The 25,649-nt window shown below is 47.0% G+C and overlaps 1 protein-coding gene across 1 annotated transcript; it reads left to right on the top strand.

The window, feature by feature from the left end:
* Positions 1 to 24,446, top strand: RDH8 (retinol dehydrogenase 8). Its single transcript, XM_048490982.1, has 7 exons — positions 1 to 39; positions 1,956 to 2,068; positions 12,384 to 12,545; positions 18,605 to 18,784; positions 19,862 to 19,955; positions 21,851 to 22,034; positions 23,226 to 24,446. Exons 2-7 carry the CDS (start codon positions 1,963 to 1,965, stop codon positions 23,448 to 23,450), a joined length of 951 nt encoding a protein of 316 aa, XP_048346939.1. The 5' UTR covers positions 1 to 39; positions 1,956 to 1,962; the 3' UTR covers positions 23,451 to 24,446.
* Positions 24,447 to 25,649: the final 1,203 nt, after the last annotated feature.

The raw sequence follows: 25,649 nt of genomic DNA, 5'->3' as shown, positions 1-25,649 counted from the left end.
GAGGATCTCCTGGAATTACAGTTCCTCTCAAGATTACAGGTAAGGAAAGCTAAGCTAAAATTTTATTGTAAGCAGTCATAAGTCATAACAACACAAGAACAAAAGTTATATAAACAATGCTCACAGATATTAGAATAACGCATATATTTAAAAATATAGATAAAATTCAACAAAAACTGTTATATAACAATATAATGAGACTATCAAAAGACACTGATTTACAAAGTTATAACACTTTCTGGATATATACATTTTGATTGGTGGTGTAGTGGTTAAGAGCAGTGGATTCAGATCTGCAGAACCAGGTTTGATTCCCCACTCCTACACATGAAGCCTGCTATGTGACTCTGGGCCAGTCAGAGATCTCTCAAAACTCTCGCAGCCCCACCTGCCTCACAGGGTGTCTATTGTGGAAGGAGAAGGGAAGGAGCTTGTAAGCTGCTTTGAAATTCTTTATTGTGGAGAAAAGCGGGGTATAAATCCAAACTCTTCCTCTTTAGCTCATAGCTTTCTAGCTGCCGAGGAGAAAAGTGATACCCTTTCAGAGATAAATGGGTCATCATGTGGTAACGAAAAAGAGAGCTTCTCTAAATCAGACCGGGATAACATTTTGGGATAACATTCTAATTTGGAGGAACCGGGTTTGATTCCCTGCTCTGCCGCTTGAGCAGTTGAGGCTTATCTGAGGAATTCAGATTAGCCTGTGCACTCCCACACATGCCAGCTGGGTGACCTTAGGCTAGTCACTGTTCTTCTGAGCTCTCTCAGCCCCACCCGCCTTACAGGGTGTTTGTTGTGAGGGGGGAAGGGTAAGGAGTTTGTAAGCCCCTTTGAGTCTCCTATGGGAGAGAAAGGGGGGATATAAATCCAAACTCTTCTCCTTCTTGGCAAGACATTTAACTATGGGCTCTTTATATAGAGGCAGAATAAAGCATAAGTGGGACCTGGGGATCCTTTGGAATTACAGCTCATCTTCAGACTACAGATCAATTCCCCAGGAAAAATGGCTGCTCTTGAGAGTAGACTGTATGGCATTATAACCCACTGTGGTCTCTGCCCTCCACAGGCTCCATCCTGAAATCTCCAGGAATTGCCCAATCTGGATCTGGTAACCCTACCTCCTCCATCCCCCACTGGTGGCCAAGGGGGACTTGGCCACCTACCTCCAAGAGAAGTGAATATTCTGAAGAACCCCTCCCGGTGCAGAACCCTTTCTTATGATAGAGAAGGGTTGCAGACAAAGGTTGTGGTAGGATGTGGTAGGATACAAGGCAGTCAACACTTGGGATCCACACGGATATAGACTATGCTGATTTTACTTTCTTTCAAGGTCACCCAGCAAGCTTCTATGATGCAACTGGGGATTTAAACCTGGGTTTCCCAGATCCGAGTCCAACACCTGAACCACTGTATAACACTGACTCTTTCTGGAAAGCTTACACTCTAGAAATCTGGTTGGTCTCAAAGGTGCTACTGGACTCAGATCTTGCTGTTCTACCGAAGATGAACACTGCCACACACCTGAAAGAATATATATAGATATAGCTAAAGACATAGAAACAACATACATGTGTGTGCACACTTATGGGTTTCTGGGATTTTTTTTTCTTTTTTAGACAGTGTACAGTGTTGGAGGGAGAAAGAAGGGTTGGGGAGGAGACAGAGTAATCTAACCACCAGATCAGATCAAGTTCAGCGTATATCAAACTACATAACAGGCCAGGAGGCCAAGCATGGCAGAGAGCAGCACACATCTGCAGGCTGATAAACCTCTCTAAGAATCTCCATCCAGGCTTTAAAGGGGTGACGGTCCTCTGCCCTGAAGGAACCGGCCGCTGTCCCCACCCACCCCAGCCCTGTCACTAGCTCAGGTGTCCCTGCGGCTGATCCCTGAGTCACATGTTAGAACTCTTGTCATTCTCTGCTCTGATCCCTTCACACTTCATTCTCTGCAGCTCAGCCATGGCCTCTGCATCTCCACGCACGGTCCTGATCACCGGCTGCTCCTCAGGCATTGGCCTGCGCATAGCTGTGCAACTGGCGCAGGATCCAGGCAGGCGTTACCACGGTGAGGCTGCTGGGGCATACAAAAGGAAGTGGGCTCGCTTTAGGGGGAGGGGGGAAGGTGTGGCTCTCGAGTGGCTCTCGAGTGGCTCTCTTTGGCCTGGTGTGTGTCGGCTGCTTGCTGATAGTGACAACTATGTGGGTGGGGAGGTCAGGTGGGGTTCCTAAAATGGGCAGAAAGAATTGGGATGCCTGAGAGCTCTCCTGTTGCACCTCTCGATGCTCAACTTGTAAAAAAAATTAATTAGACAGTTAAAGAGACGCAGCCTGGAATTTCCTGCTTTTTTGACAGCCGGTCTACTCAGAATCCTACTGAAGTCTACTCAATAGGGGTTTACACTCAGGAAAGCGTTTTTAGGATACCATTTTTAGTTTGGCATTTATACCCTGCCTTTGGGAACCTGGAGTGGCTTACAACATCCTCCTCTCCTCCAATTTATCCTCACAATGACCCCAAACAGCCCAAAACTTCCATGGCAGAAACTCTGCCTAGGGATCCATTGTAGCTTGGCACCTAGAGCACCCTGCTCACAGCACTCATCTTTGCCATTGTTTCATGCCCAGAGACACGCCTGGACATACAATCCAGCCAACCAGCACCTGAATTGCTCAGAGCGGCACTTGGCACCACTGACCTGCCTGCTTTGCCCGTAACAGTCCTACTTCCCTCAACTCACAGGCTTCCCTTAACTCACAGGCTCCCCCCCCCCCCATCCTGGCCACGCACCTTACAATCTCCTCCTTACACCATGCCCACAGTCTCCCAGCACCAGCACACAGATGGATGGGAGCAATGATGGGATTCAAATAATTTAACAACCGGTTCCAGTGGTGGGATTCAAATAATTTTAACAACTGGTTGTTTACATGCAATGTTTTAACAACCAGTTCTGCCGAAGTGGTGCGAACCTGCTGAATCCCCCCACTGGATGGGAGCCATTCCTTTTACCCAACAACTTGGCTGGCTACAAACTTGGGCACTGTCCAAAGGGCACTTGTGTAAGTAGCTCTCGAGGGTGGGGGGGAGAGATCTGAGATGGAGTGAAGTTTATCCAGCCTGGCTCTTCCTCCCCCCCCCCCCCCGCCATCTCCCTTCCCAATCGCAATCCCATCTATCCAGTTCTGTCTGTCTGTCAGAGGAGAGGTAATCTAAATATGAGTGAGCTCAAAAAGCCCCCAGAGGTCATTAACTGGCTCAGGAAGGCAGAGTCCAAAGGGCATCAGAGATAGAGAGTGAACCATGAGCTGCTGAGACAATGAAAGGTTGAGACAACATCCGTAGAGTTGCCAACCTCCAGGTCAGGCCTGGTGTTCTCCCAGAACTGCAACTGTTCTCCAGCCAATAGAGATTTGTTCCCCTGGAGAAAATGGCAGCTTGGAGGGAGGAGTCCATGGCACGACATCCCTGCCAAGCTCTCTCCCAAACTCTACCTTCCCCAGGCACTACCTCAAATTTCCAGAGTTGGCAACCCTAACTATTAGCCTTACAGACTTTTCCACCAGCACCTCCTCTCCCTCTGCATCACCTTAAACACGAGCCATGCACAGCAATGCAAACCCTGCATGCATGGAGACAGGCACCAACTTTGTGCTGCAGTATTGACAGATGTTGGATGTGGGTTTCCAAAGCAGTTAAAATCTATGTACATTCTTTTAAAAGCCATAATGGCTAACAACTTACGTACAACAGCCTAATGGAACCAACGTGGTGTAGTAGTTAAGAGCAGGTGCACTCTAATCTGGAGAACCAGATGTGTTTGCGCACTCCAACACATAACTTCAGTCACTTCCTTTTTATGGGTATTTAAACCAGGTGTGACCAGAGGTGCATGCCAAAGGGTAGAGGTCAAAGGACTCTTGGTACTCAGCCCCTCCTGCACAGTGTGCATCCCTAGGCAAGCTGGACCAGCTAAGATTTTTAATATGGTGGTGGGATGAGGGGTCAATCTTCCCTTTTTGTATTTTGAAAACTGCTCTGAGTCCCCACTGGGGTTAAAAATGGGGAGTAGAAATACTGGAACAAATAAAAAAGACCAAATATATGAGGTACTTACATTAGAAGAGTTTGGATTTATACTCCACCTTTCTCTCCTGTAAGGACACTCAAAGTGGCTTAGAAACTCCTTTCCCTTCCACTCCCCATACCTTGTGAGGTAGGTGGAGCTGAGAGAGTTCCAAAGAATGTGACTAGCCCGAGGTCATCCAGCAGGAATGTAGGAGTGCAGAAACACATTTGGTTCACCAAATAAGCCTCTGCCACTCAGGGAGGAGTGGGGAATCAAACCCGGTTGTCCAGATCATAATCCACCTGCTCTTAACCATTACACCATGCTGGCTCTCGTCATCCCTTCATGCCCTCCCTCTCATGATCTGCTGAAGTTCACAGAATCAGCATTGTTGTCAGATTGCTGCTATCTCATTCCTGCTTAAAAACTCCACAGAAGAATAGCCCAACATTTCCCGAGGAAGCTAGTTCCCCTTAGGAAATGCTCTGTTGGGAAACTTTTCCTAATGTTTAGCTGAAAACTCTTTTGATTTAATTTCAATCCCTTGGTTCTGCTCCGACCTTCTGGGGCCCAGAAGTCTGAAAAGAAACTCAAAACTACCTTGCTGGGTTAGACAAAGGATTCATCTACACCAGAACTCTGTTTAGAGAACAGTGACCAGCCAATGGCCTCTGGGAAACTCATAAAAGGACTGGGGCAGGGGTAGGGAACCTGCGGCTCGAGAGCCGCATGCGGCTCTTCTGCCCTTGCACTGCGGCTCCGAGCTGAGCCGCTGGCCCCATCCTTGCCTGCCCTGCAAGCAGCAGGGCAGGCGCACCAATTGCCCATGGCCGGCTGGCTTCCCCTCTCACCCGCCCCATTGGAGCTGGACGGGCGTTTTCCCAGTGGCCGGCGAGGCCGAGCCGCTAGCTTCATCCTTGGGCCACGCCGCGGGCTTCCCCTCTTGCCCACCCCGTTGGAGCGGGGCGGGCGCTTTCCTGGCGGCCAGCAATGCCGAGCCGCCAGCTTCATCCTTGCCCACCCTGCAGGCAGCAGGGCAGGCGCACCAATTGCTCGCAGCCGGCTGGGTCGCGCCGCGCCGCGCCACGCCACGGGCTTCCCCTTTTGCCCGCCCTGTTGGAGCAGGGTGGGCGCTTTCCCGGAGGCTGGCAAGGCCAAGCCGCCAGCTTCATCCTTGCCCGCCCTGCAATCAGCAGGGCGGGCGCATCAACTGCCCACGGCCAGCTGGGCCATGCTTCAGGCTTCCCCTCTCACCCGCCCCGTTGGAGCGGAATGGGCGCTTTCCCGGCGGCTGGCGAGGCTGAGCCTCCGGCTTCATCCTTGCCCACCCTGCAGACAGCAATTGCCCGCAGGCGGTTGGGCCGTACCGCAGGCTTCCCCTCTCGCCCGCCCCATTTGAGTGCTTTCCCGGCGGCTGGCGAGGCCAAGCTGCTGGCCCCATCCTTGCCCACTCTACAGGCAGCAGGGTGGATGCATCCATGCGCTTCTCAGAATGAGCGGAGTAAAAGGTTAAAAAAAAACCCAATATATACAGTGTTATCTTTATTTTAAATGTCAAAAATTATTTGCGGCTCCAAGTGTTTTCTTTTCCCGTGGAAAACGGGTCCAAATGGCTCTTTGAGTGTTAAAGGTTCCCTACCCCTAGACTAGGGTATGAAGATCGTTATAATGAGCAACTAATATTCAAAGGTATACTTCCCCTGCACATGGAGGTTCCATTAAATTATCATAAGTAAGAGCTGTTGAAAACTCTGTTCTCTGTATCTATACTATCATTTTAAAAAAAGCAATCTAAACTCGTTAGCAATACCCATGGCCATCACACAGACAGTATGTATAGCAAAAGTTTGCATTTGCAGTCATACTGATCAGTACATCCTGCATGCATCATATACAGATAGATACAGATAACCTTTAATGGCATAAGTTACAAAATTACAATAAAATACACAAATTAAAAGATAAAGTGCAAAGCAAAATTAAGATTGTTTGTTTATGACTGTGCATAAAAACCTGGCCATTTTCTCTAAAGCATCCCTGGATTCATTGTTTAATAGTCTTCTGCTGGTCTGTCCAGCACTCTAAGCCCATCAATACAGTTGAGAGGAACTTTGTTCTGGCCCAGTTATGGAGGGGACAATAATACAGAGCATGATGTACAGTTTCTGCAGTTTTCAACGTGCAGATGCAAGCATCATATACACGAAACATTGCTGGGCTTGTCATTACACATCGGAAACTCGTGAAACATTTTCAGATTTCTCCCAAATGCCCTTACCAAAGGGTTCTAATATTCTATGCTAATCTCCTAAACATTTTGCTTCCAGAAAAATCAGTTCTGATTATATTCAGTGATACAGGAGAAACACATTAAGTACACATTTGCTTTGGCTACCTGGCTGCTGACCAAGGCTAGTATTTCTGGGACCCTGGCAGAGCTAGTTAACGGCATCCAAGAATAAGTGGGGGGAAAACAGAAGTTGGGAGCTGAATTGAATCTCACCTATAGATTGCCTGGTTGGTACAAACAGCATCTGTCAGACCGAATCCCACCTGAGGGTGTGCATCACATGGTTGGACCTCCTGATGGTTTCTTTAAAAAGCAGCAGCAAAGGAAAAAGGCAATTTGATAAGGTGAGGGGTTTTTTTAAAAAAAATCTTCCCCTCTGTGCAATTTTCTGGAAGGAAATTGCACACTATTTGCTGCAGAAGGGAGAAACAAGAGACGTCACCCTAATTGTATCTTGTCTGTCCTACAGAGGCTAATAAAAGATCCAGGCAGGAGGGATTTATTTCAGGGAATGGCAGAGAGATGCTTGTTTGCTGGTTTTTTAATTGCCTAATTCCATGCCCCCCCCCCCAACTCAAATTGTGCCCCCTGTCCACATCCACTTAAAAAAAATGCAACACAGATTTCCCAGGGAAACCACTTAGTTCGACCTTTTCCTACTGGCATTTAAAAACTGGCATTTCCTACTGGCATTTCAAAACCTCAACAACCAGGCTGTCTAGAAATTTTAATTGTAAAAAGGCAAAGAGGGATTCCTAGGAGTCTGTGCCCTGCTGTTTATACCCAACCAAGAATCGCGGCCTATGTGAGAACCAGTGTAAAGACTGAGGGTCAAACTTGCATGTAATATTGAGAATCTGTATCCAGCCGTGCAATTTAGCAGCAAACACAACATAAAGAGAGGCTGATCTACGGTGCTGGGGAAGAAAGTGATGACCTCTTTCCCCCATGGGAATTCCCAGACTGGAAATGCCACCTATATCACCTATGCCTATATTATGGAGGTGGAGTCACAGCTCACTCATGGCAATCCCGTAGGGTATTCAAGGCAAGAAAGGAACAGATGAGGTGTATCATTGCTTTCCTCTGCATAGCAACCCTTAGTGGTCTCCTATCCAGGTACTAACCAGGGCTTATGCTGCTTAGCTTCTAAGATCTGGCGAGCCCGGGTCATTTGTATCAGGGCAACGTTCATTAATCCAGTCTTTATGTTTTTCCTACTTGGGCTTAAAGCAGTCACTGTAAATTGGAGAAATGCTGTAGGAGCTGGAAGCAGAGGTGTACTACCTATAGCAGTGGTTCTCAACCTGGGGGTCGGGACCCCTTTGGGGGTCGAACGACCCTTTCACAGGGGTCGCCTAAGACTCTCTGCATCAGTGTTCTCCATCTGTAAAATGGATAAATGTTAGGGTTGGGGGTCACCACAACATGAGGAACTGTATTAAAGGGTCACGGCATTAGGAAGATTGAGAACCACTGGCCTATAGGGACATGGGGTCACCTACGTCCCCGGGCACACGCCTCCCCAAGCCCCGCCCCCTGTAGGCTGGCTCAGGAGCTGGCCTGCACAAAGGCCCAGGGGCAGGGGCTCTGGGAGTGTGGGGGCTCTCAGAAAAGGAGTTATCTCCGGGTGCCATTTTCCCCCAATATACCTCTGGCTGGAAGAATTCCACCTAGGGTTGCCAGGTCTGAGTTGGGAAATGCCTGGAGGTTTTGGCGATGGAGCTTGAGGAGGGCAGGTTTGGGGAAGGGATGGACTTCAGTGAAGTATAATGCCATAGAGTCTGCCTTCCAAAATGGCCATTTTCTCAAGGTGAAGCATCTCTATCACTTGGAGATCAGATGTAACCCCAGGAGATCTCCAGCTGCCACCTGTAGGTTGGCAACCCTAGTTCCACTCCTTTTCTCAGTGCTGTGGCTCCAATCCAAACCCACCCTCCGCTGCTGCTTTTTGCTGCTAAATGGCTGGGTGCTTAAAGATATGACTTGACTTGGGACCTACAGATGGGTTCCTGAGATCATACATGGTTTGAGAATTCTTCCCTTCAAAATCTTGTTTCCCTTCGAACTTTCAAGATGGCTAGCAAGGAGCTATCTCTCAGTTTTATCTTTCCTCATTTAGAAAACTGAGATAATAATGCTGACCCACCTTACAGGATTGCTGTAAGGGTTACTGAGATGAGCCTCCATGTTTAGAGGTAGTCAGCCTCTAAAACTCAGTGCCAGGAGGCAATGTCAGGAGAAGGCCTCAGCCTCTATGCCCTGTTGTTGGACCTTCAGAATAACTGGTTGGCCACTGAGTGAGACAGGATGTTGAACTAGATCAGAAGTTTTGGATCAGAAGTTTAAGTCCACTGTCCAGATGTGAGCTTCCAGAAAATAAAAAGTTTATTGAAAAGTAGCAAAAAGGAGCTGTGCTGCCCATTGCAGCCTGTTCCAGCAGGAGTTTCTCCCCCGCCCCTCTCTCTCTCCCCCTGAGCTCAGAGCTCTAAATGTTCTCCTTTTATAACAAAAGATAATCAATCAAATACGGTTGACACCTCCAGCCTGCCTTTCAAATTCTTTGAGGTTACATCACATGACTCAGAAAAAGTAGGCATAAGCAGAAACAAAGATGGGGATTTCACATTCAGTGAGGTTTATCTCAGCCATTCTGTCACTTTTGTTGACAGTCTGTCTCAGAGACAGGTCATTCTAGTTCACCAAAGTAATGACATAAGTCCCAGGGACTGCCTTATCAGGAAGCAGGCGTAGTGAAATCACATGAGCTTGCCATAGCCTCGAAGCTTAAAATACGATGTCACTCTGTAGAGCAGCCAAAAAGACATCTGCCCTGTTGTGGCCTTTCTGCATTCAAAGACAAGTCAGAGTCACATGGTTTCCCTAACAACTCCATTCAACTCCATTCAATGCTGTTAGCCAGAATACTGACTTATACAAAGCATGAAACACTTATTCTTATAGTCTATTCAAACTTATAATTTATAACTTACGGCTTAAGTTCCTAAACTTATTTAATACTTATCAAATAATACTTAAAACATATATGTACATATTACTTTCTAATAATATAAATCCCTTCTGCTCCATCAGTCTGATCCAGCAGGGCTCATGTTCTTATGAAACAGGCTGAATACACACAAGATGTTTGCTGAATGGTGGAGGCAAATGTCCGCCACAGCAAAATTTCTTGTATGGACGTATTTCCTCTAGACGCACTTTCACTTTTAACTCTCTCTGTGGCAAGCAAATACACTTATAGCACAATTTTAATTTTGCTTTGCCGCCAGAGTGGGACAGATTTGCCAGTGGACGCAGCTTTCTGCTGGACCTCTTCCCTCTGCTCCAGCCAACTGGCATAGCCTTACCCCCAATTCCCTCACACTGCTTTGTGTGCTTCCCCCTCGCCCTCCTCCCTGTTGCTGACTACTTCCTGCTTCTTGTCCTGCTGCATCCCTTCTATGGCCCATGGTCTCCCTGCTCCTGCATCTTTTTAGATCTTTAGAAATTAATTTTAAAAAATTAAATAACCATTTTGATAGATCAATCATTCAATCAATAGTAATACATAACAAATGCAAAAATAATAAGACTAGTCCAACAGTCCAAAGACCCAATTTGCCCCTGCAGTGGATCCACAAACTGGGATGTCTCCAGTCTCGTAGTTTTATACACAAGCAATTGGTGATTCCAGACCACACTGGGTCTTGATTCCTGGGTTTACAGCAGATTGGGAGAGGGATGATCGTGTACCTGAAGAGTTTGGCAAATGGCAGTCCATGTTCTCCTTTTGCAATTTTGCAGTTTGCAAGCCACCATTACTCGCCATCCACACTTCCTACCATGAAAGAAAGTGTTTGGGCAAAGTGTACAGAAGCCACATTCAATACTTTCACCATTTTTTGCCTTTTTAATCAATATTAAAATTCAAGATAATAATTAAAGATTATATTAAAAAGTAATGTACGCATGCGCAATAGAGAACCCACAAAACATCACCATCACCCCTGGATGCAAGCAAAAAGCCCGCTGATGGGTAATGCCTGCCCTGCTGCAAACAGGGCAGTGGGTAATAATGCTGACTGTGCCCCAAAATGACTCCCCGGCCAATTCTCTTTGAAGTTGCAGGAACCTCACTGTGTGTAATCGGCCCCAATGCCCAAAATGTACTGTGAATGAGCTGAGAGCAAGGACATTTGAATCACAGTCATCACTGCTACTACATTATAATTTCTGATGTGCAGGATAATTCTCTGTCCCCAAAAGGCATATGCAAAATCAATCCGTAGGACAGAACCACACATACACAATATACTCTTTTTTTTTGCTGTCAAGTCACAACTGACTTAGTGTGATCCTGTAGGGTTTTCAAGGCAAGAGACGATCAGAGGTGGTGTGCCATTGCCTGCCTCTCCATCAAGCTCCTGATATTCTTTGGAGGTCTGCCACCCAAATACTTGCCAGGGTCAAGGCTGAGAGTGTGTGACTGACCCAAGATCACTCAGCAAGCTTCCCTAGCACAATTCAAATCTGGGTTTCCCAGATTTTAGCCCGACATGTGAGCCACTCCACTACTGACTCTTTACAATGTACATAGTGTTCCTGAAAACAACACTGCGATGTGACATCACCTGTGGGTCAATAATGACCTGGTGCTTTCACTATCTTTACCTTAACTGAAAATTAGACCATTCACACTTCCCACTGGCAGCTGGGCCTCCTTTCACCACCAACCTCTCCTGCACAGACGGAGATTAGCAATTGAAGGAATTAGCACCATGACCTTGAAGCAGCTTAGAATTTCTGGATCCTTTGTGGCCTCCCTTCTGATCACTGGCAAAGAGCCAGTTTCCTTCGCCTCTTCAGCCAGCCAATTTGTGCTCTAGGTCACAAAAGTGTGAGGCGACAGCAAATAAGACCAGTAGGGCCGTAACCCAGAGCCCCACTCCACTCTTTAAACCTTTGCATTGTTGCTCATTGAAGACTAGTGTATTGGGGAAGCTTGCCTCTTTGTGAAAGTTCAACTTCTTTCTTTAAAAAAGTTTCTAATCCTTATGGGAGATCTGGGGAGGATGGAGAGACATTTGGACTCTATTCTGTCCAATTGCTCAGGAAGGAATAAACTTGCTATCAATTTCCAGTGTGCAGGCCTTTACCTGGGCCCTTGGCACCCATTTTAAAAAGGAATTTTGTCTTTAAGGTGCAGTGGCATAGCTATAAGTGGGCAGGGGGGAGCACTGCGCACCAGGCGTGCACCAGTGGGTCATGGGGGGCAGAAAATCACCCCAAACCTCTCCCCGCTTTTCGGTCCCCCCTCACCCCCCCCACCCATTAACCTTAGTTTAACCAGCTGCAAAGTGCAGCCAGTTGAAAAAGCAGCCTGATGGGACCTACACTTTCCAGGAGACCTGGGGAGCCCCACTTCCCCACGGAGACCTATGAAGTAGGTGCTCGCAAGGTCTCCCGGGAAGTGTAGTTCCCACCAGGCCTCTTTTTCAATGGCTAAACTAAGGTAAGTGGGGGAGTGAGGAGGGAGTGGGGGGTGGGCGGGCACCATTTTGCCCCGGGCACCATTTCCCTCCCCACACCTCTGTTAAGGTGTCTTGGGTTCTTTGGTGATTAGGCTGAACTGTACAAAGTGAGCGCCAGCTAACCCAAGTTTATTCCACAATACTTACACAAGTGTTCCCAGAGTATTAAAGTCTTTCAAAAAGGCTATTTTCTTATTAAACATATTAAATAAATAGCCCTTGCCAAAATAGCCCAGACTAGCCTGAGCTCATGACAGTTTGGAAGCTAAGCATGGCTAGAACTTGGACAGGAGACCCCCAAGGAAGACCGGGGTTATTATGCGGAGGAAGGCAATGACAAACCACCTCTGCTTTAACAGGTTAGTTTGTTTTGTCTTCATGCTTTGGGGGGTGTCATATCAACTAATGATATTAGTCTTCTCACTCAGGGCTTGAACCTCTCACTACCACAAAAGGTGTGATGATGGACTTGTCTGCTTTCCTCCCATCTAGTCATCGCCACCATGCGTGACCTGCGCAAGAAGGACAAGTTGGAGGAAGCCGCAGGGGATGCGCTCAATAAGACCCTGACCATCCAGCGCCTTGATGTCTGCAGTGATGATTCTGTGGCTGAATGCATGAGCAATCTTCCTGAGAAACGGCTGGATGTTCTGGGTAGGAGTTTAAGCACATCAAAACACATGAAACTGCTACATACTGAGTCAGACCTTTGATCTCCCTAGTTCAGTATTGCCTATTCTGACTGGCAGCAGCTCTCTGGGGTCTCAGATAGGAATGTTTCCTTCATCATCTACTACCTGATCCTTTTTTAAACTGGGAACTGATTGACGTCGGAATGTTCCATATGCAAAGCAGATGCTCTTCCACAAAGGCTGCCGATCTTTGGGTGAAGCCTGAAGTTCTCCTGGAATTGCAATTACAAAGATCAGTTCCTCCAGAGGAAAGGCAGCTTAATCAAACTATAGAAAGTAACAGTTTAAAAAGCAAATCAGGTTTCATCTTTTGTCTCACAGTTTTCAGGGATTATCAAAAAGCCCAACTTGCCTCACCTTGTTGGCTTCTGAGACCTTCCATCTGAAGAACTCTGATTTGCTTGTCACAAGGGTGCATATTTATAGAAAATTATCCGTCTTATCATTCTCTAAATCTTATGGGGTTATTAGCTAGATAACTGATTGGATCATAATTAAAATAGGAAGTGCGAATAAACCCAATCAGCAAGTGCATATGAGTTACATTTGTTATAGCAAGATAAGAAGGCCAATCTCAACTCTTCACCTCTATAAAAAAGCTATTAATTTAACTTTTCTGCAAGTGCTCCGTTTAACTGTCTAAGATGAAAGTAACTTTAAGCAAACAATGTTCTCTGACAGTGGGAAAAAGCTTGAATTCTTGCTTAGCTTGCAAACTTGACAGGGAAAAGTTAGCTATATCATATCGACTGCTGAGCTCCTGAGCTACTAACAGAACCTTCAAGAACCCCACTCAGTGACCTCAAAACAGTTTAAATTTATTTTTGTCATAAACATTTCCTACTTTGGGTTAAGATCAGTGTGTACAACTTTCCCCCAGTTCCTTAATGGCTGTATTTTTAAGCTAAAACACTATGGATACACTGAAAAGGATTCATTGGTGTGTCTCCCTTGATGTTGTAAGAGCTGATTTGCTCCCTGGCCAAACTGGGAAGGATCGCTGCTGCCATCTTTCTATCCTTATAACTGCCTGTTTCATGCCCAGCTGGGTCCCCTATCCCTGGATCTAGCAAAATGGCCTCTCTAGAGTACAGCAGGCATACATTCCCCTGAGAGGGACAGAAAGCAGCTGGCAGGTGAATTTGCCTCTGCATCTATCCAAGTGAAAAGAGAGGGAAGAATTTTCAAGCTGGGGCAGGAGATAAAAGTTTTTCCTAAAGGCCCAAGCTAAGTTTTAGTGAGTTATCTGTGAAGGAATTCCTTCCGCCTATCTGGGATGGATGATAGTCGTAGAAAGTAAGTAAAATTGGAGTCATTTTTAGAACACTTGCCATCTTTACTGCTCCAGTAATCATCTGGGAGAACCTGAAGGCCCATAAGGAAAATTTTAGCCTGTTTGGTATAATTGGGGTTGCCAACTACTTCAGAAAACAGTTCCCCTGGAGAAAATGGTTGCTTTTAAATTTGATCTCTATGAAATAGGAGTAATGGATTCAAGGTGCAGGAAAAGAGATTCCACCTAAACATCAGGAAAAACTTCCTGACATCAAGGGCTGTTCGACAGTGGAATGCACCACCTCAGAGTGTGGTGGAGTTTCCTTCTTTGGAGGTTTTTAAAAAGAGGCTGGATGGCCATCTGACAGGAGTGCTCTGATTATGTGTTCCTGCATTGCAGGGTGTTGGACTTGATGGCCCTTGAGGTCTCTTCCAACTCTATGATTCTAAATTATAGCCTGCCAAGGTCTCCCCACTCCTCAAATCTCACCCTACCCAGGCTCTACCCGCAAATTCCCAGGAATTTCTTAATCCAGAGTTGGTAACCCTAAAGGTCTGCCAACCTCCATCAGGGCTTCCCAAAATTACAACAGATCTCTAGATGACAATGACACAGTTTCCTGGATAAAATGGCTGCTTTGGAGGATGGACTCTATTGCATCACATTCCTGTTTATGTCTATCCCCAAATTCTATCCTTCCCAGGTGCCATTTCTAAATCTAAAGAAATTTCCCAGCTAAGAGTTGGAAACCCAAGCTGAAGCCTTCAGTGGCCTAAATCTCACCAAACCTCTCGGCTGTAATAACTACTACCGACTCAAGACAGATGTGGAATACTATTTTCTTCATTTATTTAGAACACGCACGTGACTCCCCTCCAGAGAGCTGCTTGAGGTGGCTTACAATCAAAACCATAAAATAAAATGATTTAAACCAAAACAAAGCTATTAAGAACGACCATTAAAAACAAGCTGAGCCACTCAAAAGAAGCTGGGGCATAAAAACAATATCACTCACGCGTCAAGCAGCCTAAAATGATGGAGATAAGAAAAAATTCCTCAGGCATAAAAACCAGCTCAAAGCAATAAAAACCGTTCAGCCAAAAACCTGGGAAAATAGAAATGCCTGGCACCTAAAGAAAGTAAGGTATAGGCCAGGTGAGTCTGAAAGGTTAGGGTTGCCAATCTCCAGGTGGTAGCTGGAGATATTCGTCTATTATAACTGATCTGCAGGAGACAGAGATCAGTTCCCCTGGAGAAGGTGACCATGTTGGAAGGGGGACTCTGTGGCAATATACCCCATTGAAGTCCCTCCTCTCCCCAAAGCCTGCCCTGCTCAATCTCCACCCTCAAAATCGCCAGGTATTTCCCAACCTGGAGTTGGCAATCTATCAAAGGTGATGTGCCACCACAGAAGCCCTATCTCTGGGAGTCACCTGCCTCACCTCTGCAGGTAGGAGTCAAAACTGTCCTTTTGCATTTTCATCACACATGTGTTGGATACGTCATTTGCATTAGATGTCACTCATAATTTAGGAGAGTCTCACATAAAACGATCAAAGGTACATATACAAGGTTAAAGATGGCTATGATTTTAATGATGGGCGAGAAAGGAACTGATGTATGCTAATTAGATGTTAGACAAGCATTTCAAGCAAAGTGGGAAGATAACACAGAGCACTTTAAATTGGAGGACTGATCTACATTTTGACCCACACTAGATCTTCATTCCCTTCACAGCATCTGGGTCAGTGGCATAGCTACCATGAGGTCAGATGGGGACAGGCACCCTGGGCGGATGCCGTTTGGGTCACGTGGGGGCGGAAAATTGCCCCATACCCCTCCTCCTTACCCCGCCCCACCAGGCCCGGCAGAGACTTGGCCAGGTCTGGTGGTGGCCACTGCCCGGCCCCGCCAGCCCCCCCACCAGCTAAGGTAAGTGGGGTGCAGGGGGGTGGGACATGGGGGCAGCAGACCCATGGCGGGGGGCAGAAGACTCAGTCTGGCACAGGCTCCATTTTCCCTAGCTACGCCCTGATCTGGGTTACAAACATAATTCCAAGGGCAGGCACAGGAAAAGAGAAAGCAAAGATCTGAGGGTTGAGTTGCTGGTTAGAGTAGCAGAACTTCTGGTCCCCAAAAGCCCCCTCCTCTCCACCCCATCCACAGCCTGCTTTTCTGAATGTTATGAAGTGTAGATACTTGCACCTCTACCTGCTGGACCTTCTCTTCCAAAAGAGCAACCAGCGTCACTTGCTGCAGGTGTAAATGCCCAAATAGCCACAGCTATTGCAGGTAACTGCAGCAACTCCCTGACTACCCATATTTAGTAGCCTTCAATAGTGTTTCCTTCCAAAAGTCTTGCCTATTTAACCAAGGACTTGTTCACTGAGCTCCAGAGAATGAGACCCAGTGTCCAGACTCTAACTCACCCTCTGTTGTCTCCCCCAAGGTTGCTGCTTACTGACAAAAAAACCCCTGCACGCACTGCTTGGTGTGCACCACTACCTCCATGAGAGGGCTGAAGACAGCTGAATGGCAGTTAAATAGAGGTAGTGACTCCCCAGAAGCCCCACCTCTGAGAAGCCTGAGGCAAGCACATAGCCAGGACAAAGAAAAACACTCAGATACACAAAAGCCTTCCCAAGCCCACAAAAAGCAAACACACAAGCCCTCCCAAAATGCACAGTTAAAAATGTGACCTGAAGAATACCCCCCACCAAAAAAGCACAGCTCACCTTTTGCTTTCCGCCTGTTCCTTTTCTCTGTGGAGATGGACCAGAATGTATAAAATTTGTATTTAATCAAGAAACATGGAAGTTGCCTGAACCAAAGATTTGAAGAATCAAAATGGTTCTCTGTATAGAGATCAGCAGGCCTGCATGTTAGCAGCTTCTCAGTGAAGATGCAGGCAAGTACAGATAGACATCTTTAAGGTCTTGTAACTACAGGTTACTATATGACAGAAGCCATATAAATTTATAACCTTGTTTTTCTGGGTTAGAACCAGCAATAAGGGATAGCTAAATCAGTGTGATTGATTAAATAAGGAAAAAGTGTTTTTCTATTCATGTTGAATGAACACAGAAATGATAATGAGTGATTCACATTTACTTGTATTTGATCATAATTCTATTGTCTTAGAATCGAAGGTATAATTGTTGTTAGAATCAATATTTGTAAAATCATTGTATTGGAATCGAAGAAAAGTTTTATGATCTAAAAGTATGTCAAGCCTGCATTGCCTGAAGGGGAAATATCTCTCTGGGAGCAAAGTTAGAAAACTAAGAAAAACAGGTTTTTCTTGGAGACAACAAGCTAGTTTTTATTGCTGCCCTTTGTATATGGGTAGAGGACACGCGCTAACAGCATGTAGCGTTTGAGTAACAGAAGGAATGTAATACGTAGAATAGAGGCTGTCTTACTGTGACAAGGAGACACATCTATCCAATGAGATTTTTAAAGTACATGCTTGTAGCACGTGAAAGAGGTATGGACTATGTATGTAACTCTTATGATGATGATTGTGTGACGTCTGTATTTTTGCGTCTATAAAAATTGGTCCCTTTGTATGAAGGGGTGTGCCTCTTACCCTTAAGGGGACACCCTGGTCAGATACTTATGCTGTCCAGTAAACTTATCTTCTGTTTCAAAATTGCTTCTTGGGTGTTTTCTAATTTAGTCTTAAACTAATTCAGCTGTGTAGGACCAGAGACGCGGTCCTGGCCCCACATCTGCTTCCTCCCAGAGTTCAGGGTGTGTGCCTCTGCTTCAATGAGAGGTTTGCAAACATCTAGTGGTGGCTGGAGATCTATTGCAACTGATCTTCAAATCACAGAAATCCAATTGGCCATGCTGGCAGGGGCTGATGGGATTTGTAGTCCATGAACATCTGGAGAGCCAAAGGTTGCAGACCCCTGGTTACTGTTACGGTTGTCAAATTCAAGGTGGTTGCTGAAGATCTCCCACCAGTGGGGTAGGGGTGGGGAAATGGCACCCAGCGCCCCCCCCCCCATGGCTTTCCGAATCTTACCCCCCCTGCGCCCCCACCCCACTTATCTGAGTTTAGCCGGCTGCTTTTTGAAGCCTGGTGGGGAAAGTAGCCTGGTGAGAACCACACTTCCCAGGAGACCTTGCGACCCCCAACTTGCTCACAAGCTCTCCTGGGAAGTGTAGTTCCCACCAGGCTACTTTTCCAGTCGGCTGCTTTTTGCAGCCAGCTGAACTCAGGTAAGTGGAGGGGCACCACAGGGCGGCTGAGGCCCAGCTTCTTCTTGGAAGGAGGAGGGGCATTGCTGGGCCTCGGCACAACATGCGCACGCTGCCCAGGCAGGCCTTGGCCTGAGTGGCATGCACACGTCGCGTCGAGGCCCAGTTATGCCCCTCCTCCTTTCTGGAAGTGTGGGGGTCATTTTTCTCCCCCCCCCCAGGTGACTCCCATGGGGGCACCTGGGGCATTTGTCCCTGGATGTCCCTGTGCCAGCTGCGCCTCTGTCTCCCACTATTACACTTGATCTCCAGGTGACAGAAATAAGTTCACCTGGAGAAAACAGCCACTTGGGGAGGTGGATTTTGTGGCCCCATATCCTGTGGAAACTCCTCCCTCCACAAACCCCACCCTCCTCAGGCTCCACCCACCAAATGTCCAGGTATTTCCCAACACAGAGTTGGCAACCTTACTAGCAGGGCTTGTACTGATGGAGGTTTAACGGGGAGAAGTCCTTAACTCTATCAATCTCATCTCGCAGTGAATAATGCTGGTGTGGGCCTTGTCGGCCCCGTGGAGTCCACCTCTATCGACGACATGAAGCGCGTATTCGAGGCCAACTTCTTTGGTGCCGTTCGCATGATCAAAGCTGTTCTCCCTGAAATGAAGCAGCGTCAGAGTGGGCACATCGTAGTGATCAGCAGCGTCATGGGTCTGCAAGGTAGGGAGGAATGCCTGGAGAGGGGGTGGGGGGAGGGAAAGGATTCAGAGACACCTGAACCTAAAGGGGTTCTTCTCCAAACCCTTCTTTTAAACTCTGCAGGGAACGAGACCTTGTCAAAGTCAATGTAAGCATCCCCTCGTCAGAGCAAATAGCAGGGCGCTCAGATCTTTGACTCCCTTGCGAATTCTTCCCTACAAATTACGCAATGCCATTTCCATTCTCTTTCCCCCAACTAGGGTTGCCAGCCTCTAGGGAGTGGCTGGAGATAGCCCGCTATTACAACTGATCTCCAAGTAACAGATCAGTCCATCTGGAGCAAAAAGCCACTTTGGGAGGTGGACTCTATGGCAGTATACCCCACTGAATACCCCAGTATACCCCACCCTCCTCAGGGTCTACCAACATTTGCCAGGTTTTTCCCAAGCCAGAGCCTTAAACTCTACCCCAAGCCAAACTTGTCTTGCGGGGTGTGTGTGTGTATGTGTGTGAGTGAGTGAGTGAAAACATGCCATTTGCAAGGCAGCATCAGTGTGATGGAAGCAGTTAAGTTGTCATGTACTCCTACTGCTCAATTCTCTGCATTCAGGCCTTTGAAAACCCATATTTACCAAGATGATGTTCAGTCCTACATGATTTGATGGCTAAGCTGTATTTTTGTCTTCTGTGGCAACAGGTGCCCTTTCCTTCCAATCCAGAAACAACATATTATTCCCTTTTTTTCCAGATTTATCTTCAGCCACTCAATCTCCCATTAACAGTAAACCTCCTGTTTACTCAAGAATCTCACTGTCTGTGGCAGGGGTCCCCAACATTTTTGAACCTGTGGGCACATTCGGAATTCTGACGCCAAATAATGTTTGTACCAATCTGTACAGCTACTCCAATTTCCGTTGGCCAAACAGAAGCCTTGTTAGGCCAAAGATTTAGATGCCCCTACCCACTTTCTAAAAACACCAGGAAAAGGTGTTGGAGGGTGCCATGGTGCCCACAGGCACTGTATTGGGGTCCCCTGGTCTATGGGTTGGATGGGTATAGCTGTATGCTGCTCCAAAGGCTCTCTTGCTTTGCAACCAGGTATTCCATTCAACGATGTCTACGCAGCCTCCAAGTTTGCCGTCGAAGGATTCTGTGAGAGTCTAGCAGTACAGCTCCTCAAATTCAATATCTTGTGAGTGAGTAAATCTCAAGGAGGCAGAATTCATCCACTTGGCCTGGGAACAACTGGGAGAGAGCTCCATTAACAATTGTCCTTTCCTGAAGCATCCCAGAAACGTACTAGTAGCCTTCCCTTTAAAACTGACTTGTTGCATGTTATAAATTACACAGGTTGTGTAAGCCAGTTGAAGGAGCAGCCTGGTGCGGCCAGGCCGACAGGCGGCCCGTGGCAGGCTCCTGCCGGCTAAGGTAAATGGGATGCACCGGGGGCGGGGGGGGGGGCTGGAGCAGGTTTTGCCCCAAGCACCATCCCCCCCCCCACGCCTCTGCTTTTAGGTAAGTAGAGTGTGTCACATTTACCCTTTAAAAGCAGAATTCCACTTCCTCTATCACTGAAGATATTTCATTGTTGTTTTTTCTCCTTGATCTTCTTTTGTATTAAAAACTCCAGGGCCATATACTATGTAATGTTATCATTCAACTCCCCTACCCACCTACCCAAGCAAGATCATGCAAGTAGCATTAAAAGATTATATTGCCTTGATCCACGTGAAGAAATTCACAGAAGAACATAGAGATATTTTGAACAGAAGTTTATCCATTGTTGAATTATCATAAGCCATAAAAGAATTGAAAAGGGGCAAAGCTCCAGGATGTGATGGTTTAACCTCAGAATATTACAGATATATGGCAGAAAAATTAATTGTACTTCTTCAAGACATGATGAATGAGTCATACCTATCGTGGAACACCCCCCACCCCCCGAGAAGAGGCATATATGACTTCAATATATAAAGAAGGAAATGATCCAGAACTGCCACAGACGTGTAGACCAATATAATTGCTAAAGGTGGATTACAGGACTGGAGCAAGGGGGAACAGCGCCTGCCATGCCCTGGAATGCCCTGGAACGCCCCTGTATCGGCGTAGGCCCAGGGCACGGCACAACCCTCCCTTGGAGCTACATCACTGGTGGATAAACTATTTGCAACTATAATGGTGATGAGCTTAAGAAAGTGCATTCAGGAGATGATAAATGTAGATCAAACAGGTTTTGTTCCCAAAAGATATATGAAAGATAAGATCATGCAAAGACTTGATAGAATAGCCACCTTCTGCTCCCCTTATACCTTGGGGAGGTCCCTCCAGTCCCCATGGCACCGGTCTTGTCTTCTTTCTAACCAGCCTTCCCCAGGGAGAACAGGGAGGGGAATCAGTTCTTCTATCTGGGTTCTGATGGGATGATCCAATCACTGCCAATGAAGAGATATGGTGGAGTTGCCTGTAGTCAAACAGATTACCTAGCGCAAAGATGACACAACCAGGAGGGAAAACGGCTCAGAGCAGAAAGGCAAAAGGGGTTTTTTTTTAGGGGAGGGAAGCCAGCACGGTGTAGTGGTTAAAGGCAGGTGCACTTTAATCTGGAGGAGCTGGGTTTGAGTCCCTGCTCTGCCACTTGAGCTGTGGAGCCTTATCTGGTGAACCAGATTAGCTTGTGCACTCCAACATATGCCAGCTGCGTGACCTGGGCTAGTCACAGTTCTTCAAAGCTCTCTCAGCCCCACCCACCTCACAGGATGTTTGTTGTGGGAGGGAGGGCGGGGGGAAGGGAAAGGAGATTGCAAACCCCTTTGAGTCTCTTTACAGGAGAGAAAGGGGAGATATAAATCCAAACTCTTCTTCTTCTTTTAAAGCTATCTACAAATAATTCAGGGACAACAATGTACCTAAGCAATTAGAAGTTTGTAAGTTGCTTCACTCTCACAACAGACTTGTGAGGTGGGCTAAACTGAAATAAAGTGATTGGCCTGTGGTCACACAGGATTTTGTGCTGAGCAAAGATCTGGTCTCCCAGGTCCTAGTCTGACATGCTAACTAACCTCTTCTCTGTACCTCCCCCCTTCACAGTATCTCTCTGGTAGAGCCAGGGCCAGCGAACACAGAATTTGAGATGAAGCTGATGGAGGAGGTGGCGCGCTCGGAATACCCAGGAGTTGACCCTGCCACAGTGAAATACTTCAAGGAGATCTATCTGCCTGCCTCACATGAGATATTCACCACCCTGGGCCAAACTCCTGAATCTGTGGCCAAGGTAGAGATATATTTGCGAGACAGAAGAAAGGGGGGCAACAGAGGGAAACGTCTTCTGCACTCAGCCTTGGACACAAATCTCATCTGAACAGATCAAATTATTTTGGGCAGACAAGATACAAAGCAGAGCCGTACGGCGGTTAAAGATGCTCTTCAGATTTTGTTCATGTCCTGATTGCCAGTTGCAATCAGGCCGGTGATTTATGGATAGGCTGTTCAGGTGTCTGCGACCTTTTTCTGTAGTGGTTCCCCACTTATGAAACTCCAGCAGAGGTCTGCCTGGCCCTGAAAGATTTAAGAACCAGATAAAAATGTTCCCTTTCATCCAGGCCTTTAACTAACAGGATTCCCCGCAACCCTTATAATGCTAGTTGTTGTTTACAGACTTGGGATGCCAGCCACCAGGTGGGACCTAGGGATGCTCAGAATTACAGTTTATCTCCAGACTACAGAGATCAGCTCCCTGTGAGGAAATGGATGCTTTGGAAGGTGGATGCTGTGGCATTGGACCCACTGAGGGCAAAGGGCCTTCCCCAGGCTCCACCCCCAAACCTCCAGGGGTTTCACAACCTGGATCTGACAACCCTATCCAGGGGCGGATCTGCCAGAGGGACATGGGGGTCAATTGACCCCGGGGCCACCCATTAGATCACCTGGGGGGCTCAAAATCGCCCCACACCTGACAGAGAGGCACCCGGAGGGCCCATGGCAGACTCCAGGCTGCCCCGGGACCACTGCTGCCCTCCTCCGCTGGCTGAAGTAAGCGGTGTGCAGGATGCGTGCAAGGGGGTGCTTGAGGAGGTTTGCCCCAGGCGCCATTGTCTCCCGGTACGCCTCTGACCCTAGCCCCCACCCGCTGCCACCCCCATCTCCTGCTGGTGGCCCTGGGTTCCTAGCAAACCTATTACAGACAGTGGGACTTTTAACTGGAATTTCTATTGTTTGGGGCTCGTAATAAACATGTTTAGTGTTTTAATTACACTTTAGGATGATGAACTCATCAGCGTTTTAAGAGGACAGGGCAGAGTATTTTTAAAAGTAACAGCCTTCTCTGTCTCCAGCACAGACAGCTGTTTGACTTGGAGATTTACTTCTCTAGAAGCCAAGGAATCCTGAAAGTTGAAGGATGTGGCAGGACTCAAGTGAGACGTCCCTCAAAATCCCAATCTCTTTCTGCCTTGCTTTCCTCCAGGCTGTCGTGAGGGTGATTGGCAAGACACGCCCACCGTTCCGGAAGCAGACCAACACCCTGTACAAGCCCCTGGTGGCCCTGAAGTATGCTGACTCCTCAGGGCATCTATCTGTGGGCACCTTTTACACCCTGCTCTTCCGTTTCCCTGGCCTTTTCCACTTCAGCATGAAGATGCTCAGATGCCTCACGTGCAACTGCTTCCGGAGCCGGGTCGCACCTTCGTGAGATACGGGAACTGAGGGGAGGTCCTAAAGTTAAGCCTTGCTCCTCCACGCCACCCTTGCTGTGCTGACTTTTGCGGAGAAGGCAAAGCATTTGCTGCAGATCCGGCTACCCCTGCTTGGGAGCAACATGGCTCTGGTGACCATCTTAGATGAGATATGTGGGGCCCCAAAGACAATGAGCCTTTTTAGTGATGCAGACAGGGGGGTCCAATTCTATCCTGGGATGACCAAACGGCAGCCCGTGAGCCACGTGGTTTGCAGCCGAGGAGGCTGGGGGTGGTGTGGATTTTCCTGTCCCCAGCTCTGCATGTCCTTGCCCCTGGCCACAATGCCGTATTTTGCTCCAGAGGCAGAGAAGCCAGAAGGGACGGCAAGAGCCTGAGCACAGGAATAGGAGGCAGAAGTGCTCAAGGCTCCCTAGCAAAGCATGGCAGCATGGCCAGAAACAAGCGGGTGCACAGGGAGACACTCAGGTAGGTCATTTTTAGCCGGTTTTCTGTGATTAGGGTGGCAGGAGGGGAGAACTGAGTGCAGGCACCGGCTGAGCCAATGTCTACCCGCAGCTGTCCGGGCTGTCCCGCCACCTCCTAAGTCCACTCAACATTCCCATCTGCCCACAAAAACTAATAGGTGAGAGCGGAAAGTTCTTGTTACTTACTGAATTCCATTCATAGGAAAGTAGAAAACCCTCTTACTTGTTCTTTACTCTTTACACAATGCAGAAATATCTGCCAAAGTTTTGGTGAGTGAGGTAAACAGCTGAAAAATAGAACTTTGGGAGATATGATTCTGGGAATGTGTGTTAATCTCCCTCACTCCTCCATGTTTTATTGGTGGCACATAAGTTTACATGGAACATCAATACAGTTGTCTAGATGTGGGTTGGGATGTTGATTTCCTTCCTTGCTATTATCTAACCTGAATAGTGAGGAAGTGGGGTAGGGGAAATTAAATTTAAAATCCATTTGTTAAGATCAATCATGTTAATAAAATTACATTCATGAATAAATATTATTTTGCATGTCTTTCTGAATATTCATACCAGTTTTGTAACAAAATGTGCACGTAACGAAAAAATGTGTGCACAATATCTGTTCATGTCTTGTGGTTCTCAATCATCTGAAGTTTATCCTATGTTTATTCATTAAGCAAGTTTGGCCACCTCTGTCGTATCCCCTACTGTGATCTTGGCATGTTACATAGGAATGGAACCCAGGATCTATAGGAGTCTGATGCCAAGTTAGAAAGATAATGAAAACCATATTATCTCACCCAGGCCAATCACTAGAAAGGCAGAAGATGAAGCCAATCTTTGATCAACCATAGCAGCAGCTTCATGCTTTGGAGCTGTGGTCCTCAACTGTTGTGGTATAGTGATCCACATGTCCTAATTGAAATACTGACTGCTTCCACAGGCTTCAGAACTTACGTTTGGGTCAGGACCCATGGACATTGAAAAATGCTGCATTAGAAAGGAAGAAGACTAACATTTGGAGCAGCTGCCCCTCACACTTACAGAAGAATCAGATGCCTGCTGTGGGTTTGCAGATTTCACTGCAGGGGACAAAAACATTAACTTCACACATTCTGGCATCTTCTTCTGCTTCACTGTACTGCATGAGCAGGCTATTAGAAGATCTTCCAGTGCAAGCACCTGCAATACTCCATGGGGCATCTGGAAGTTTCAAGGGATTCCAGGATGTATAGCAAGGATAAAAAATCTCAAGGGTCTTGAGTGGAATGGGGGAAAATAGGCAATGGATATATATGGAAGTGGCAGGCAGGCAATAATTCTACCAGCCCCACCATTATATTAAGAGAGATCTGAAGGGGTTTTTTTTTTTACATCAGTAGTGAGGATCTATCGACCTACCATTAATCCTGCAAAATAATGCCAGATCAAAGATGAGAAACAAAAAGGCGCCATAAAGGGGGTTGCAAGAAAGGCAGCAGCAGGCGGGCAAAATGGTGGATCAGCTCAGTTTGTTCTAGGGATGCTTTGCAGCAGGAGACTTTCCTTTGGAACAGAAAACAGTGGGGAGATTCCACTGTGAAGCACATGGCTGCTCTGTGAACAGGAAGTGCACAAGAGGCCTGCATTTTTTTCCTGGTATGTTACAAAAAAAGAGGGATTTAGATAGGCAGCCCTGTTGGTAAGAAACAGCAGGAAAAGGTTTGAGGTCACTGACACCTTTAAGAC

Source organism: Sphaerodactylus townsendi, linkage group LG03, assembly GCF_021028975.2.
Source record: "Sphaerodactylus townsendi isolate TG3544 linkage group LG03, MPM_Stown_v2.3, whole genome shotgun sequence".
NCBI lineage: Eukaryota > Metazoa > Chordata > Lepidosauria > Squamata > Sphaerodactylidae > Sphaerodactylus > Sphaerodactylus townsendi.
Note: the sequence above shows the minus strand (reverse complement) of the source record. Positions and strands in the feature narration are given on the sequence as shown.